The sequence below is a fragment of the Rhipicephalus microplus genome, chromosome X, assembly GCF_043290135.1.
Source record: "Rhipicephalus microplus isolate Deutch F79 chromosome X, USDA_Rmic, whole genome shotgun sequence".
Taxonomy (NCBI): domain Eukaryota; kingdom Metazoa; phylum Arthropoda; class Arachnida; order Ixodida; family Ixodidae; genus Rhipicephalus; species Rhipicephalus microplus.
Window position 1 is genome coordinate 126,200,496 of NC_134710.1, and position 13,083 is coordinate 126,213,578.

The 13,083-nt window shown below is 43.1% G+C and overlaps 1 protein-coding gene across 2 annotated transcripts in view; it reads right to left on the reverse strand.

Annotated features, from left to right (window-relative positions):
• The window catches only part of LOC119176823 (uncharacterized), an 83,995-nt gene that overhangs the window by 7,422 nt on the left and 63,490 nt on the right, over nt 1-13,083 (reverse strand). For both annotated transcript variants that reach the window (XM_075877609.1, XM_075877610.1), the window contains 6 exons: nt 11,599-11,735; nt 11,133-11,218; nt 9,570-9,645; nt 8,553-8,684; nt 7,805-7,884; nt 664-778 (listed from right to left, as the gene is read on the reverse strand). In XM_075877609.1, coding sequence (XP_075733724.1) covers nt 664-778; nt 7,805-7,884; nt 8,553-8,684; nt 9,570-9,645; nt 11,133-11,218; nt 11,599-11,735 — 626 coding nt within the window. The remainder of the gene's footprint in view (nt 1-663; nt 779-7,804; nt 7,885-8,552; nt 8,685-9,569; nt 9,646-11,132; nt 11,219-11,598; nt 11,736-13,083) is intronic.

Genomic DNA, 13,083 nt, shown 5'->3' on the forward strand with positions numbered 1-13,083 from the left:
TTTTTACCTTTTACATAGCACGCTTAAGTTCACTGAATTGATACGAATTACGTCTTTCAGCGTCGTGTCTTTCTTCATGACCCACGCTGGAGGAATGCAGGCACAGACCACGGAAGCACCATCGCCAATCACTTCCAACTATACGAGCTCAGGAAATAGTCCGTACTAAATACTCGGCAATGTTCACCGACTGCCCGGCTAATGACGTCACTCTCGAGTGTGCACCCATTGGGGCAGGCTTTCCTGCATCAGAATTTGAGCAGAAAATGCCGCAGAGTTCTAAAGTTGTAACCAATTATACAATTCAGCACTGTGTCACACTGACAACCTTCGCAAGCCAACTCTCTATAAAGCCGGCTTTACAGAGAGCTGGCTTAAGTGGACGTGGATGTGAACGTGAGTGCGAAGGCTGAAAATGTTGGGTGAGTGAGTACGAGTGACTAATCCCTTAACTTGCCGATTTGTGGTTGTATGGCTGTATGGTAGAATATTCAACTGCCACGCACGAGGCCTGGCTTTTAATTTTATTCTGTCCTTGATATTCCTGCATTTTTTTCGACGGTGGGGTGCGGAAATAAGGAGCAGCACTCCTAAAAAATAAATATATAAATAAATATATGAATAAATAAATAAATATATAAGTAAATAAATACCGTGACTCACCAGCAATCGTCCGCCAATCGATGGTAGCGAAGAATCTATGCTCCATCAGCTCCTGGAAACCACCGCCATTGCCGGGAGATCCGCCATATCGACACCCCAGCCGCATTGAGGGATCCTGAAAGATGTTCAATTTAACGTTTTTACATGTAATACGACCCTCACGGATGAGAGACCGAATGTTTCGCTTTATTCGCGAATGCTACGCGAACAGGTCTGTGTTGAAGGAGTTCTGATGCAATACTGCGACACCGTAAAATAGATGTTTTTTTGGTTCCTTGGTACGCAGTGTTAACGTTATACGTATACCGGAGCCAGACAACACATGTCAGATATATACACTTATGCTGCTCTGCTTGCCTGACTCCAAGCAGAGCCGCATCCGCTCGAGTACCTGCCATCGATAGCGGATTTTCATGAACTGTATCATTCCCTGTTCCATCGGCTGCAGGGAAACCGTTGTGTTCGGAGGCAGGAATGGCACTTTAATGTTCTCGAGCCCCGACACCTTCGTGGGCGCACAAAAGTTGGCTCTGATGTAAATGGTCAAATTAAAACTACGGCGATATGACGAATTGACACTGTAGACGCTGTGAACCAATGTTGCGGAGTTGCCACTCAGGAATTAAAATTAATCCGGAATCATTCCACATTCTCGGAACCCCAGAACGGGATGGGTATGCATATATAATGGGGGCAAAGCTTGGAGGAACGAAATGGGTATGGAATTAAGCGCAATTTTCACGGAATAGAATTGGAATAGAATTACGCTTTTTTTTCCGAAAATAGAGCAAGTTTTCGTCGACGTGCTGCTTTTCAAACTTCAAACATTGATAGGTGAGACCCTCAAATTGAACAATAAAGCAGTAATTTAAAAGGGTTGACTGATTACAAGCATGGTACATTTATAAGCAACGCACCTACTATAACTGTGTCTTTATACAGACTGTGTTGCTCCGATTTTTTTCCTCTATTCTTCGCGTAACCGTGACTCTATGCCACAGTATACCCGTCTTGCGGAACTGTACGGGGGCGGCATAACCCTTCTTATGACTTTTGATTTTCCTCCCTCGGTGGCGCCTCAGCCGGCTGCTGTTTCCCCATCATTCCTTTTTCTTTCTTCTACCAACGTCGGTGATTCGGACGCATATTCGAAAAAGCGCTTCTCTAAGCTGCGATGCGTATTTACGTCAGTGTCATGCTTGGATTTACTGCAAGCTATCGTATACCAGCTTGCACGCATTCTTGTCACATATTGCCCCCACCCCCCTCTTTTTTTTTTTTTTTGCAAAAATGTACCCACTGCCTACACACATGGCCGCGTTTGCCTGAAACTCCCTCGCAAACTTCTGTAGGCCAGCACAGCACACAATCGTACTCGATGAACTCTGTGCTGTGCGTGCGATGAATTGTTGTTTTAAAAGATGAACTGTACAGATAGATATATAATAGACTTTTGAAAGCATTGGTTTGGGTTGCCAATCAGAGCAAGCCATCCCACGTTACCAAGGCCTCACCGGATCCCTACGCGACGATTCGCTAAGTTGTTATTTTAGCATTAACGCATTTAAGCTTGGATAATATTGAAACACAATTTGCTTAAATATGCACTTTTAGAAGAAACTGCCTGCTTATTCACAAACTAAATACTAACCGTTTGCTTGTCACGAAAAGCACTAACCTCCTGGTGAGCGAAGGTAGTAAAATGCTGAATAATGAAACTTGCTAGTTTGCAAATTATTGCGTAAATAGTGCTAACTTGACAAATTATTACATTACTGACTATTTAGTTAACGGGCGTTCATTATGTGCATGTACACTGCCACATCAAAATATTTCAACTGCCCCGCCGCAGTGGTCTAGTGGCTAAGGTACTCGGCTGCTGACCCGCAGGGCGCGGGTTCGAATCCCGGCAGCGGCGGCTGCATTTCCGATGGAGGTGGAAATGTTGTAGGCCCGTGTGCTCAGATTTGGGTGCGCGTTAAAGAACCCCAGGTGGTCTAAATTTCCGGAGCCCTCCACTACGGCGTCTCTCATAATCATATAGTGGTTTTGGGACGTTAAACCCCACATATCAATCAATCAATCAAATCAAAATATTTCAATTTTATAAGTATTTATAGGATAATAAGTGAAGTGAAATTGTTCGCGCAAATTATTTAGTGGTGCCTAATTACTTACTAATTACTAATATACATAGAGGCATGAACGAATCACAGGCCAGGACATACACGCCAACGCGCACATAAAATATCAAGAGTTAGCCGGTACCGTATACTGTAGCAGCAGTTTGAAGGCTATTTATGCTCCTACTTTCGAAAAGAACTCTGTGTATTGGTTAGCAGCCATAAAATTTAGAGAAATAATTGACGTTTTGTACACATCATCGTCTGACCTTCTGTGTGTGCATGTCATCACTTAGCACGAAACTTTTATTCCAAAGAAATTGACAAAATTAAGATTGCTCTAAATTTTTCCTAAGAATGTCACCATTACTAGAAGATATATAATGGTGTTTATGAGAGGTCTGGCAACGTAGGTGGTTTAGTAGTTACCGAGTTAAAGATACCTAGAAACATTCCTAGTTAGTAACGGCAAAAGTTTCAAACTTTATTAGCTGCTGGTTAGAGCAAAGACACAGCCGTTCGAGGATGCTGCGAATGTAGTAAAATACGCTAGAAACAAGTAAATGAATGCGTTGACAACTCGTTACTAACTTTTTGTGCAGACCATGTAAATATCATATGTAGCAGGACAACTGCCCTTGGGGGAACTAGTAGTGTGCCTGTATTGCATGAGATAAATCACCAAGCTACTCCCCTCAACCATTGTAACGTGTTTAGTGTAGTTTTGCATTTCTTATGCATCCGATGACATCAGCTTTATGTTGTTGCAATCATTCTTAGCTCGATATAGCTATCAAGATATGCCTTTCCTACGTAGAGGAATTGTACGAATGGAATTGACCTGCCTGACCAGTCCCGGAGCGGGAATGGGCAAAGTTTTTTTTTTCATTTCGAGGAATTGAAAAGAATGGAATTACGGCAAGTTGCACTTCCCCGGAATATAATTGGAATGGAATGGAGGTGCCCATTCCGCAACACTGCTGTGAACGAAACCACGTGCATTACGCAGCCCTAAATTTTAGTGTTTAAATCTCTGAGTACTGTACGTAGGTTTGAACCATCTGCTTATTCCTACAAAGATAGGACACGCGCGATCGCACACGGCTGATCAAAGTACGAACACTGCCGGAGTCATTTGCCCCCCCCCCCCCCCCCCTGCTCCCACTTCCGGGTCCCCCATGCACCATCAACACCACGGAAACGGAGCGACTAAAAAGCCACTAAAACACGCCCAAATTGCCAGACCTCTTTTTCGTGGTGTCCCTAGAAAATTCCAAGTGAGATGTGCCCAGCCCCTAGTCACGTGGCTCTACGCTCTACCAGCACTCTGCGCATTTCACAGTCGCTTTCAAAGCGGTGTAGCCAAAGTTAAGTTATATTACGTTACCCGTAACGTTCGTAACGTTGGGTTTGACCCACAGTGCTACGTAAAGCTGAACTTCATGGCCGAACAAGTGTGTAAAGGTTCACACTTGCCGTTTATTTTAGAAAGGTGTTCACTTTCTGTTGACTAACGCGCAGTTACAAAGGTAGCAGCTGCAGTTCAATGTTACGTAAGCATACCCGTGGTTTCCATCTTCTGCTCATTTTTTGGCCTCGTCGTATAGTTTTAGCAGAGCCAGGTTACTTGGCACAAGTATATTCCACAATATTTAGTGAAAATTATTACTATTTCTCTTTCTAATCTGATAATTCTTAATGCTGCAATTGTGCTCCGCCACTATGCGAATCAACACAACGGCAAAGCCGACTTGTGATGCCTTATGTGTAAAACGGCAAATGTACTTTTACACGTTTTTACGCTAAAAGTTCGTTGCATTAACGTCAATTTCGGATGTTGGATACATTGTTTGGACGTTTAATTTTGAGAAAAAATGCGTTAACACAATTAAATTACATATCGAAGTATTTGTTTACCTGGAACATTCTGAACAAAAATGATGTTAACATTCAAACTTTGGTTTCACAGCAAAACATTGTTTGCAGAACTTACACATGACATTATGATAACCTTGCGCTGGATTAAATATAAAACCATGATATATTGTCACAAATAATCCAGCAGGGTAACCTTGTCAATTTTTATTACAGAACAATATGAAACAGCACAAATGGCAAACAAAAATATACGTTAGATATGAAAGCACAATAGCAATGCTTCAAAAACAATATGCAAAACAGATTAACAAAACAACGAGCTGGATTTGTTGGCCATGATTATTTTGAAATAATTTATAGAGAGCAAAATAAGGAAAGGAGAACAAAAAAGCACATGGCTCTGCCCGCATGTGCATTTTTTTTTATTTTCTGTCTCATTTTTCGTGCTCCACAAATCAATTAAAAAATGAACAAAGTACCAAATTTCATATTATGTATGTTCTGGAATTACAGCTTTCGCTCAATGCATGTTGCAGCATAAAAAGTTACGCTAGCACATTATTGCAAGGCAAAAATTTATAGAAAATAGAAAGTAAGCACACTGAAATTGATAGTAGTGAAACATAGGCTGTCCCTTTTGTAATGTTAGTTAAACTTCAGAAACAGCAACAAGCTTTACAGAGCGAACAGTCGATGTAAAACCCACAAATTGTGACTAGGAAGATGACTGAAGATCTCTAACGAGCACCTCAAATGACAGTGTTGATTAAATATTATAGTAGTAGGACAAAGCCTGAAAAAAAAAAAGCAGATTTGGAGACCTTTCTCGATTCTTCTTTTTTCCTTTTCCTTTCTCTGCATTTCTTCTACCTCCTTTTTGGATCCTTCAGATTTGTTTTTTTCTTATTTTCATTCTTTCTATTTTTACCCTTTTCTTTTTTCCTTTCTCTTATTTTTTTCTCTGTCTGTCTTGCTCTGTTTTTAACTCTTTCTTGGGACTATCTTTATCTATTTCTCTCTCTACGTATCTTCATTCCCTTTATTTCTCTCTGTCCTTTTCGTCTCATCGCTTCTCTGTATTTTTTTCAGTGAAGTGCAATTGCTGATGTGCCACATTTATCATGCTCACTCACATAAAAGGAAAACTATTTTACATGGTATATATAGCTTCATCATGTCTATTCTGCATGATTGAGGCCTATGACCATGAGCAGCACAAAGAGATCTTCAGTTGCATGTCGGCTATGAAAAGTTTCCACAGGCAGACAACCGGAAAACATCCAGACCTCAAAGACCAGCTTGCCGACTAGTTTAAACTACTCTGTACATATCCAGCACATCTAGGTAATAGCCCCGGAATATGCACACAATCTAGATGTATCAAGAAAAATGGATCATGTAAGAAAATGCACTGCCAGAAGAACAAATTTTACATTCACGAGGGCTAATTGTACTTGTGCCTTTTTTTTCTCATCACAACATGCACGTGTGAACAGCTGGTATCTTTATATACGAGCACATTTTTATTAGAACCTGCTATAACTGTGTGCCTGTTAGATTCAAGTAAATAAGTTTGATTCTTCTGTGTGCGCCTAAGTCAGTACCACATAAGCATAGAATGTAGGTTTGATAAGAAAGTACTGTATATAAAGAAGGCTTTTAATACAGTTCTAAAAGAACTTATCTGGGGGACATAAATCCAAAGTTACACTCGGCACATTTGTGAAACATGTGCTTAAGGCACACAGAGCTTCGAGGTGGTGCTACAACAGTGCGAAATCGGAATCGCTTTGGAGATCTCCCATATAAAAATTAAATTTCTCGTATGTAACTATAACAAGCACTCACTTCAAAATCCTGAACGCAGTGCAAGAAAAATTTGCTTCGCCGCATAGCAGTTGCTCGATGCGGCACAGCTGAACCCCACAAGCGACGGACACTAAGCATAGTTTATTACAAAACGAGCGCAAGTGTCATCCTCATCCAGTCACAGACGTGCACCGAGGTATCTGATTAACAGCCTTTCAGATCAAACTATTTCTGACATCGCTCCACTTAATCTATTTACAGGAAGTAAAGTAACAGTTCGTAAACGCGATAGCACTTTGCACCAGTTAATGGCAGATGTCGCTTTATTTCTTCGATCTACCACGAAAACGCTAGCAAACGCACGCTTGATTTGAGAATTGCGACGAGGGCTTTTCGGAATATTAAACACGACTGAAACAGAGCACGGGATTGAGTGGTCTAAAGTTTGAACGCACAGGAAACGTGCTACACGACTACGAGTTGCTCAAAAAATATGCTTTGAACTCCAGAGCTCACCACTACAGTTAACGTTAAAATACACACACATACACACATATAATAGACTACCAACCAATCACTCACAACAGTTAACTAATGGGCAACATCATTCAATCGAACCAGCCGTGACTGTGGAAGTTTGGGCTGCTGATTCATCAACACTCGCGAAGTAACACACCACACACACATAAAATAAACACAACGGGCTTGATTGCTTGCTTGTTCCTTCATTTATGGCTCCTACGGGGAATTGGGTATCGAGTGTTCTGTCGACGAAACCACCTTCTTCACCTACTCACATAACTCGCAGCACTTGAATCGACGAACACCGCCAAGAAAAACTACAACCACAGAACCCCAGTCCACCACCTCGTAGCACCTGAACTAGGGAATTCCTAGGTACTCCAAGGCGCTAATTTTGCTTGGTAGCACCGGGTATCTATCATTAATAGTTCTCGTACTGCCAAAATTGGCGATGTTTGGTGGCTTTTTAGTCTCGTGCCCACGGAAACGGCCGGTGCTATTAATTTCCGCTTGAGCCGCGATCGTCGGCTTCAATTACACGATTTCACTTACGCATGGAACATGCGACGCGCGGGGGGATGTTATCAGCCTTAGACATTACACGAAACCACATGGCGGCGACCAAAACGCGCCTGGAATATCCACATATTGATATCACAAAAAAAGATAGATACATTATTTCAATTTTTTCGCTCTGTCTTGATTTAGTCATGTTTTGTGTTTCTCGTTTTTTTACTTACAAACGCGGACATTTTTAACAAGCAATTATACAGGCGTTGGTAAAAACCATCGATAGTTTGGCAACTTACCTCACGGAGTATCTCTTGCAAAATGTTGTATGCGTCGTCTGTCAATGATCGGGGAAATCTCAGAGGAGCTGCCAGCGCCACTGCAAATGAACACGAATAAACATATTAGTATATGTCTTCTGCGTACGACTTTTCAAACCTTAATGGTTACATAACTTCACCTTGATGGATCAAGTGCATCATGGGGGCTTTGGGTATCATACGAGGGATAAGTAAAGCCTGCGTAAGCAGCAGGGTTTGCGTTAGGTACTCGATGTATAAACTACTTCAGAGAGCACAGGTGGAGACAGAACATGTACAAAATGTACGAAATATATGCATGTTTGTGTGCTTTGTTGAGTTACGTCACGTTTACTTACCACACACAGTTTTACTGTAAGTGGTTGGGACAGGGGAAAAAAGCTGCACGAAAACAGCTTGACAATGCCCCACGTCCCAGATTCACTGGGGCAAGGAGAACGGCAAAAGCAAGTAAATTTAAGCACAATGCAAACCGACAATGCATAAGTTACAGATTGAAACAAATTTCTACAAAAAGGAAATATTACTATGGACATATTTAGCAAAACATAATTAAAATAGAATAATTATATAGAGGGCGTACATTTTCGCACGTAATGTTAAAACTATATATTTACAATATTTGGCAAACAGTAACACAGTGCCTCAAAACCATAGTTAGTGCGTGGCCTCAGAACATACCAATGTTCAAAGTGTAAGTTTGCTCAACGACTCTCAAACCACTTACTAGAATAGCGAAGCTCTCTCCTCGTTCCCTGGATGTTGAGGTTCTGCTCGGCGGCGTACTGAGATAGAGGTGTTTTGCCGATGAGCATGGTGTAGAGGACGATGCCGTAAGACCACCAGTCAGCAGCCACGCCTTTAAAACGCAATATAAAGAGCGGGCTCAACAGCGATTCTCAACTGAACGCATTGCTTCACACGTTGACACTTTCTCGCTCTAGAGCTCTAACGGAGAGCTCTGCAATCAGATCTCGAGTATCAGCTGCAGCACATGGGCACCCGACGATGTTTTCCAAGAGCTACGCTTTGCGAACGGCACTGGGAGCACAGCCAGAATATTCTTTTTTTTTTTTTAGTGGGGGGAGGGGGGGTAACCATACTTTCTGTTTGTACGTTCGCGAATTTCTTTGCGTGCGCGTACCTAGCAGGTGCACATACTTGTGCACTCAACCACACTCATGCACAATTAGAAAATTGCTGAAAAAGGGGCAACCCCCCCCCCCCCCCCGCCCTTATCTCAGGGTACGACAGCGGGCCCCACCCATGCAAAAGTGGCGCTCATTGCCATGACTTGCATAAGGCTTACGGCGTCGGTCGCGGAACACTTGGAGAATGTGTCGATAGATGAAAACAAAGAAAAAAAATGTCCGATGGAGCCCATGATGGGCTTTACGCAACAAAGTTTAAAACATGCGACTCATTTATGAGGGAAGCTCGGTGGCTAAACTGACACTTGACGTTTCGTTCGCAACTAACAAACAAAATTCAGCGTACAGTTTCAGTGCTCCAAAACGAACTACGTAGCAATGGTGATCTGAAGTCTAATCTAACGTTACAGGTTTATTCCAGGCTGCGCACGTTAAGGCAGCCGAGTTGGTCAAGGTTAACCCGCAGTACTACACTCCGAGGTTATCCACATTTCTTGTGCGCTTTTTCCCCGTACAACTTTCAGGACATTCTCATTTCCCAACCACAATAAAGGCTTGCAGTCGAATAGCATATGTGAGTGAATTACACGCACCGTAGTGTTCTCGACGGAGGACTTCCGGTGCCATGTAGGCGAGTGATCCACAGCGATTCCTGGCCTCCAGCGACAGCTGGTGAAAAAAATTAATAACAGTGCACAAGCAACAAAAGCTGAAAAAAATGGAGCACTCTTAAGCTTCGCCTTTAAGAGTTGAACGCGATAGTGAAATCCGGCCCCTAGTGCATCCTTCAACCACTAAGTGCATACTTATTCACATATTTTGTTACATACACACACACGCACACAAACACGCACACAGTAAATTGGACCTGCGCGCGCTATTATCGTCGAATGGGCTAGTTTTCGTCGTTATACCTGTCGAACGAAATGCGTTAAAGGAGCCCTGAAACTCTTATTCAAGAAACCATGAAATCAATTCACTAGAACAGCTTATTGTCTCACGAATTCAGCGCTGCAAAAATTTTAAGAATCCATCCAGTGCGAGTGGAGTTACAAAGGTTTGTCGCATGCTGCAATCGCATCACCTCTTCTCTCGTCCCAGCGAAAGCACTGGAAGCTAAGCAAGAGGGTGGCAGAGCAATGAAACTACCGTGTCTCGTGACCATGAGCACTTTTTTTTTCTTCGAATGCGTGGCTTTTTCAACGTGATCGTGCACGCACGCATGGACAAGTAACGGCCTTCCGCGGCTATCTCGGTAACTTGATTTTTGGGTCACAGACGCACGGACGGTTTTTCGCTTACAACCAACGGGGCCGACGCCGGCGATGGGTTTTCTGCGACACGAGCTCTTTAACGCTATCGCGTTAAACCAACCACATCAACTGCGTATATATGACAATGAGCCTAATTATAATATAAAAGCTTTTTGCCATTGAGGAACAGAAGTAATGACAATTAATACCCACTTTTTTCTCCCACGTATACATTAAAACTCATTCTTAGTAGCACTTACCAACATTTCTAAGCCACTGGTACACACGATTTAAGACCTTTAGGCGACTTTTCACAATTAGGTTTCTCATTCAGCTGATGCCACATATCAGACTATGAAGATTATTGATATGTAGCACCATCTAAAGATAACCATGGACGACAAGGCATGTAAACACAAAATAAAGATAAGAATGCAACACAAACGCACACTTTGGCTTTAATGGTGACTATCTGCCAGCTAGTTAAGCTTTCTGTCTTTCTAACCTGAAGATAATGTTCACATTCAGGACAAATGGCAGCTACGTGCTCTGCTCCGGGCATATCAAGAGCCCTGGGCTTGAAAACGACGCCATGTTGGCTGCGATGTGAAGCAAATAGTAACAAAAGAAAGATGGGGCTCAATACGATTCACACGATCCGGATGCGGAATGAGCCATAAACGTCAAGCGAGAGCCGCGCAACTTTGACAAGGTGCATATTTGTGAACAAACGTGCGTAGCGACAGCAAAAATAGATGCCGCGCTGTGTCTCATAGTGCGTCATTTACGAACTTTTCACCAGAGGCATCTATCTCATCGCGTACACGCCGAGGGTGGCAGAAGAGCTGAAGGTGGTACGGGCTAATGCTTTGTGATAAGGTCAATTTGGCTGGGTCGCCTCACCTGGCAGAGGCCGAAGTCAATAAGGCGAGCATTGCCGTGCTCATCGAGAAGCACATTGGACGAACTTATGTCGCGGTGCAGGTATCCTGTCAAATAAGACACGATAAGAAAAAGAGAAGGGATTAAGCCAGCATCATACGTCGACACTGCAAGTATACGCGGCACGTTACCTGGGCGTACGGCATGCGTGCAACAGTGGCATGCAACGACATACCATACAACTTAAAGGTCCGACCCCGTTCAGTTGTACTCGACAATATACGACAATATACGAATCGGAAGTGACGTGAGGATCGCCCGATTCTTACCGTCCCTACAGAGCCAGGCAAATATTTCGACAGCATTAATAGCGTAACGTGTCGCGTCATGCGCGTGTCTTATTCGCCTGATACTGCTTTCATGTATTACGAGACAGTTGCGTAATGCGGAACGTCATCCACACGCGCGCAATGGACACGCAACTCACCAGCTTCGTGGACGAAGTTGAGCGCGTGGGCCAGCTGGGCCGCCACCACCTTGGCCCGATTTTCTGGCAAGGGTCCCGACCGTCGAATGATTTGGCTTAGGGTACCTCGAGACACGTACTCCATGACAAAGCACCATCTGAATGTGTGCGCAGTTTCAGCGTGGAAAGCATGCACGCCCCACAGAGATATAGCACAAACTCTACACAAAGCACCATCACTCGTTGCTCACTAGCTCTCTTTTATTTCTATTTAAAGCATGACGCTGTGTTTGATATGCCAATATTTCGAACTAGTCTCCAGTGCGTACAACTACGTGCGCTAATGTGGCGTCTCGTTCACATATATAAGGCCATTTTTTAACTTAAGGCTGAAACATTGTACTATATCTTCACTGAAACAACAGAGTACGCGTAGCTTGCTGTCCGTTGCCTACAACGTGCTTACAAAGGCCATCTATAGAAGAATGAAAACACCATAAAATTCGATCAACCAAAGGACCACACAGAATTTCATAAAGGCTACTTGACAAAGCATCACATTCAGAATAAGATTAGAGTTATAGAGAAATAATGCGAAAAAACAGCGTGCAAACGGGCGGGATGAAGATAGGTGACACGGCACAAGCGCTGAGAAATTCGTAGAATACTTTAATAAACCCCTCATTTAGCTTTAATAAATTTCGAGCAAGCATTGCATTCAATCAAAACCTCCACATTCATGCAAGCATGGCGCAATTTGGATGTAAACGATCCATTGATAAAGTGCCTAGATATCAACAGTGGGTCCACAGCCACCTAGCCATTTGTCAAGAAATCAATATCCGAATAAATACAGGTGTAATGAAGAGAGATCACTCCCAGGATGCCGTAATCACAGCGTGCTTAAACATGGTTTTCAGAGCCCTGTATTTGGAGCAGCAGTTAGAAATAAGAGTCAATGTAGAATACTTTAGTTGTCTGCGATTCACTGATGACGCTACCTCGCGGAGTAACTGAGGGTATGAACAAACTCAGGAGACAAAGTAGAAGGGAGTGCCCCAAAAAACACACAGAAAAGTAATGTTCAGGAGTCTCGGAAGCGAACAACGGTTTCAAATAGGTAGCAAGGCAGTTGGCCGCAAGGGAGAACGTCAACTTGGGAGTGTGGCAGCTTGGGCTAGTTGGTATGGCATGACGATAGTTATAGCACGAGAACAAAACGATGACACGAAGACGAGAAGGACACGAAAGACACGAGCGCACACGAAAGACACGAGCGCTCGTGTCTTTCGTGTCCTTCTCGCCTCCGTGTCGTCGTTTTGTTCTCGCGCTGTAACTATCGTACTTGGGGACAGCAGATCTAAACCATAAGACTGAACTAAATAAGAATGTAATTGAGAGCATTTGGCAGGTTATATTACACCAAGAATGACAGTTTACCGCTATCCATTGACAGAGAAGCATATATCAGTTGCATTTTACCGTTATACTTACCTACCGGACAGG